At 38.6% G+C, this 5808-nt stretch overlaps 1 protein-coding gene across 1 annotated transcript; it reads left to right on the forward strand.

Moving 5' to 3' along the window:
* The first annotated feature begins 2235 nt into the window (after positions 1 to 2235).
* LOC136234668 (E3 ubiquitin-protein ligase WAV3) lies at positions 2236 to 5300 on the forward strand. Its single transcript, XM_066024136.1, has 2 exons — positions 2236 to 2905; positions 2991 to 5300. Exons 1-2 carry the CDS (start codon positions 2579 to 2581, stop codon positions 4941 to 4943), a joined length of 2280 nt encoding a protein of 759 aa, XP_065880208.1. The 5' UTR covers positions 2236 to 2578; the 3' UTR covers positions 4944 to 5300.
* The last annotated feature ends 508 nt before the right edge of the window (positions 5301 to 5808 follow it).

Raw genomic sequence — 5808 nt, forward strand, 5'->3', positions numbered from 1 at the left:
TAAAGCCATTACGCTGACCAAATCTCTACGCAAAGTTCTACAAGAAAAAGCAAAGCAATCTTACACTAAATTTCATATCTTTTGTGTAAAAGTCTAGAGTGATTATTCAATCATCTAAGGTGTCTTAGCAATCGTTGTTTAGGATAAACACTTATCATTTCTAGAGATTAGAAAGGAGAGGCTGAGTACTCGGTTATAGTACTCAGCGAGAGATTAGGATTGAGTAGAGGTATAAAGGAAGGTACTCTTGTTATACTCAGTTGCTAAGATTGTAAAAGGTTTGATGCTCTACCGTTAAAGAGCTCATTAGAGAATTCGAAATCTCGGAACGTGTTCCGGGGACAGGATGTAGGCTTGGAGGCCGAACCTGGATAAATCTGCTGAGTAACATATTTCTAACCTTAAACTCCTTTATATATTTATTGCTTGCTTAAACAAAAACTGACCAAGTAAAGAGGTCAAGCTGAGTTGTGCGCATTGAATATCTGAGCTGAGGAATAGACTCTAAGTGCTATCTCCTGACTCAAGTAAAGAAACTGACCTAGTCACCAGTTGATTAAGCCAGTATCTTGCTATTCACTCAGCGCCGCTGTTAAAACCTTTTTCTCACGAAAAAGAAGTCTGCCCTAACTTAAAATTTTTAAATAGTTCCTAACCCCCCCTTGGAACTATACTTGTAACGTTATAAGGGACCAACAGAATGAACTGAATCCCACATCGGAAATGGAGAGGGAGTGATTGTGGCTTATTAGTAAGATGTGAATCCAATACATGTAGACGCGTTTTAAAGCCGTGAGGCCCAATGTGTTGGAATTGGGCAAGAGCGGACAATATCTACATGGTATTGGACCAGGGTGTTACATTGTATGTAATTCACAAAAATAAATACGATTCGATTACACGATACAAAATCGAAATATAATTTTAATAATTGAGTTTAATTTAATATGTAATTTGTCATTTTTGGATTGATATAAAATTAACACATAAATTTTTGGATTGAGTTAGAATTAATGTGCTAATCTAAAAACGATACGAAAAGACACAAATATTTAAAATTATCGTTATATTCTTTCGTATTTTTACGTGTCACTTTATTAATAAAGATAATAAAATTATATTTACTATTTACAAATATGATTCGAACCTCTTAACAGACTTTTCGATGATTAGGGCATGTTTGGTTTAGCTTTTAGCTAATAGCTGTTGCGGTTGCTGTTAGTTGTTTGCAGTTGCAGTAAGCTGTTAGCTATTTGTTATTAGTGTTTGGTAAAATTATATTGAACTGTTGCTGTTCGGATTTAAAATGTCTAATATGGACATATTTTAAATTAATCAACAAATTTTTGTTATGTTTGTGACCTATTACTAATGATGATAAAATGATGCATTTGTGAAGTGTAGATGACAATATTCATGATAAAAAAAGACAATTTGATGAATTATTCCTCAAGTAGGGGTAAAATTGCTCTTGGCTGCAAACGTTAATGGTAATTGCTCATAGCTATAAAAGTTATGGGTATTTTTGTTCTTCCTTTGATTCCATCAGCTTCTGCCACATTTTCAGAGAGCAGAATAAGGTGGCGGACCGTCTTGCGGCTGAGGGCCATGACATGATATTGGGTGTCTCAACTTTCTTTTCTCCTCTTGAGTTCCTGACTTCTCTCCTCTTGGATGATGTGGTGGGGGTTAGCTTCCCTAGGCTAATCCCCGATTAGGTCTTCTGTTGTTGTTTTTTCTTTTTGTCTTTTCTTTCATTTCCTACCAAAAAAAATAAAAAATAAAAAAAATATATATACAAAATAAAAATAAAAAATAAAAAATTTATTGAACGCAAAAAAATCTTGTTGTTCATGTAATTATGTTGTAGAAGTATAAATAATATTAAAAAAGAAATATATATTCTGGAAATAAGAAAGATAATTTTGTCAATAACAAATAACTGTAAACAGATGTTTATGAAAAGCTCCAAAACGTCGTAGTTTTCAGAAAAAATGTTAAACACTAGAATCATATAAATCTAACCAAACACTAAATTTCGTGCAGTTTGAAGTGAATGCTAAACGTTTATTCGAAAAACTGAAACAACACCCTCTTAATATTAATATATTAATCTAAAAATCATAAAAAAAAAAAATTAAAAATAGTATGATTTTTATTTTTATTTTGGATTGAGTTTTGATATGAACCTATGCGAACACAAAATTAGCGAGCTAGTATCGTATAGCCTTTTAGTGGTGGCAATACAAGGTTGAAGAAAAGAAAGCAACACGTGCCGGTAACTTTTAATTTAGTTTTAGCATTTCCAAGGAAAGGAGAGAAATATATAATTGAAAGCAAGGAAAGGAAAGGAAAGTGTGTTATATGAAACACAGAGAGAAAAGGAGTAGATCTGAACTCTCTTTTCGATATTTAGAGAAATTCAACCCCACTTTGTCTCTTCTTTCTTTTTCTTTTTTATTTTGTTTGATCCTATGCTCTTATTGCTGCTTCGTTTTTGTCTTCTCTGCTATCTCAGATCAGATCGTTCGTTAAAACAATCTTCTTTCTTCTTCTTCTTCCAAATAAACAAATAGAAATGGGTACTGGTTGGAGAAGAGCCTTTTGCACCACCATTCCTCGAGATTCAGATACCACCACATCTATTCCAGATAAGCAACAAACTACTTCAACCCCCAGAAGCTCTACAAAGCTTGCTTTCCTCGGCGGCGGAAGCAATCCAACTACACCCCGCACCCTACTCTCTCACTCTGTCGAACCAAATTCCACCGATCAAAGTCCTATTCTCCATTGCAAAACTACTACTACTACTACGCCTAAACCTGCTTCTGCTAAGACTTCAAATCCATCGTCTCCTCGATCTCCTCTCAAGCTCTCTCTTTTCAAGAATAGCTTTAAGTTCAGGGTAAGATAATGCTCTACTTTTATACATCTATCTTCACTTTCACTTTCACCTTTTTCATTTTTTCCTTTTCTATTTCATTTGCCAGAGTAGCTGTGGAATTTGTTTGAATAGCGTCAAGACTGGTCAGGGCACGGCAATATATACAGCAGAATGTTCACACGCTTTCCACTTTCCTTGCATAGCCGCCCATGTCCGTAACAATGGCACCCTCGTCTGCCCCGTCTGTACCGCTACATGGAAAGATGTTCCTCTTCTCGCCATCCACAAAAACCTTCACCATCCTCAATCTCACCTCCAAAACGACGCCGTTGATAACACCATTACCATTACCAATACCAAATCAAAATTGGAGGAGAAAGACAAAAATAAAGTAGTTGTACTAGAATCTTCCCCTTCCCCTAGACCCATAAAGACTATACACGAACCCCAACAACATTCATTTACTCCTAAAATCTCTGATTCTAGATCCTACGACGACGATGAGCCATTGCTCTCTCCCACCGCCGGTGCTCGATTTATTCCCATTCCTGAAGCGGATGAGAATGCTGATGACCAAGAAGACGATGACGTCGAGGAATTTCAAGGTTTCTTTGTCAATCCCACCCCTTCTTCTGTCAAGTCCGATGAGGCTCCTTTGCAAGCCCCCAAAGATTCTAGAAATGTTCAGGTTAGACTGTTGCCTGAAGCTGCTGTTGTTTCTGCTGGACGTGGATATGAAACTTATGCTGTGGCACTCAGAGTCAAAGCACCGCCGCAGCAACACTCTCGGAGTAGTCATATGGGATCGCTTTTGAATCCTTCTCATCGAGCGCCAATTGACTTGGTCACGGTGCTTGATGTCAGTGGAAGTATGACCGGCGGAAAACTGCATATGCTTAAACGCGCCATGCGTTTGGTTATTTCATCTCTTGGCTCGGCTGATAGGCTTTCCATTGTGGCTTTTTCTTCCAATCCTAAAAGGTTGTTCCCTCTAAGAAGAATGACGGCTCACGGTCAGCGTGCTGCCCGTCGCATCATTGACCGGCTAGTCTGTGGTCAAGGGACCAGTGTGGGAGACGCATTAAGGAAAGCGACTAAGGTGCTGGAAGACAGACGGGAGAGAAATCCAGTAGCTAGCATTATGTTGTTATCCGACGGTCAGGATGAACGTGTTCAAAGCAATTCTACTAATCACCGGAATACTCTCGGGCACGTATCGTCCACCCGATTTGCTCACATTGAAATTCCGGTACATGCTTTTGGATTTGGTCAGAGCGGCGGGTACAGCTATGAGCCAGCTGAGGATGCATTTGCTAAATGCGTGGGCGGGCTATTAAGCGTGGTGGTTCAAGATTTAAGAATTCAGCTGAGCTTCGCTTCAGGGTCAGCACCGGCGGAGATACTGGCGGTGTATACGTGCAATGCTAGGCCGACCGTGCTGAGCTCCGGGTCGGTACGAGTAGGCGATTTGTACGCAGAGGAAGAGAGAGAACTTCTGGTTGAGCTACGGGTGCCATCATCAGCAGTAGGGTCCCACCACGTGATGTCTGTTCGTTGCCTTTACAAAGACCCAGGCAGTCAAGAGGTTGTATACGGCCGTGATCAGGCCCTACTAGTCCCTCGACCCCACGCCGTGAGATCATCGGCGCCAAAAATTGAAAGACTGAGGAATCATTTCATCAGCACTCGAGCTATAGCGGAGGGGCGGAGGCTGGTGGAGCATAATGACTTCACAAGCGCACATCACTTACTGGCTTCGTCCCGGGCGCTTTTAGTGCAATCGAGCTGCATATCAAGCGATGAGTATGTTAGAAGTTTGGAGGTGGAAATGGCGGAGTTACAGTGGAGAAAACAGCAGCAAATGCAAATGCAAATGGAAGTACAACAACATCAGCAACGGAGGAGGGAATCAACAATGGTGGTGATCGATGAGAATGGAGAACCACTTACTCCGACATCAGCATGGAGAGCGGCTGAGAAGCTGGCTAAGGTAGCGATGATGAAGAAGTCGTTGAATAAAGTCAGCGATTTACACGGCTTCGAAAACGCTAGATTTTAATAATAAAAAAAGAAACATTATTGATTATGATTAAAAAGATATAATATAATAGGGAGAAGGTGGTTGCAGACGGCGCGGTCCTTACTGCAGAAGGATGATAACAGAGAACCCCATACCCCATCCCCACAGGGTCGGTGCCATAAACATAAACTTGTCTTTAGTGTAGTCCTTTTATTATTATGATTATTCTTTTCCCTTTCTTTTATTTGAATCAAAATGTTAATCCACAAACTGTTTCCTCTGGAAGAGAAATTAAGTTGACTCCATTTCTACTCTTTTTTATTTAGTGTAGTGTAGGCAAAGGTTGTAAATTGTAGGGTGATTGAGTTTTTATTATTTGTTTTTAATTGGATTGAAAAGTGGTCTCTTCATTCATACATCCATCTGGATCTGGTGGAATTTTGTGGTGTTTTTTTTTTTTTTTTTTCAGGGGATTTTGATAAAAGTAGGAAAAAAGGAGGGAAGTTTGGAATGAAGATGCATGTAGGACAGAATGATTGAGGTAGCTGGACTTTAAATCATGAATGAATCATTTTGTTATTATTACATACATTACTAGGATATGATATTTTTCTATTTTAAATAGGTACCCATATCATGGAGGAGATCATGATCAACTTACCCACTTTTTTTTTTTTTATTATTTTCCTATTTTAAATAATTGCTACTCTTTTTATTATTTTATATTTTTCCTTTGATTCTCCTTCCTATCCTAATCATCCGGTATGGATTTGTTTTTTCAAAGAAAAATTAAATCAGCCATTTCCCACTTCTATGATACACTCCAAAGCCTGTACTTTATGATAAGTTGCTATGTTCATGCAAGTTATTACCCATTCCAATGAAATATTCAATCTCACATACC

Source organism: Euphorbia lathyris, chromosome 7 (genome assembly GCF_963576675.1).
Source record: "Euphorbia lathyris chromosome 7, ddEupLath1.1, whole genome shotgun sequence".
In the NCBI taxonomy this organism is placed as follows: domain Eukaryota; kingdom Viridiplantae; phylum Streptophyta; class Magnoliopsida; order Malpighiales; family Euphorbiaceae; genus Euphorbia; species Euphorbia lathyris.

Excerpts from the sequence above, each read along its gene's own strand:
- LOC136234668 (XM_066024136.1), top strand. The coding sequence starts at position 2,579 with ATGGGTACTGGTTGGAGAAGAGCCTTTTGCACCACCATTCCTCGAGAT. Across the intron at positions 2,906-2,990 it reads AGAATAGCTTTAAGTTCAGG|AGTAGCTGTGGAATTTGTTT; the intron begins GTAAGATAATGC and ends TTCATTTGCCAG.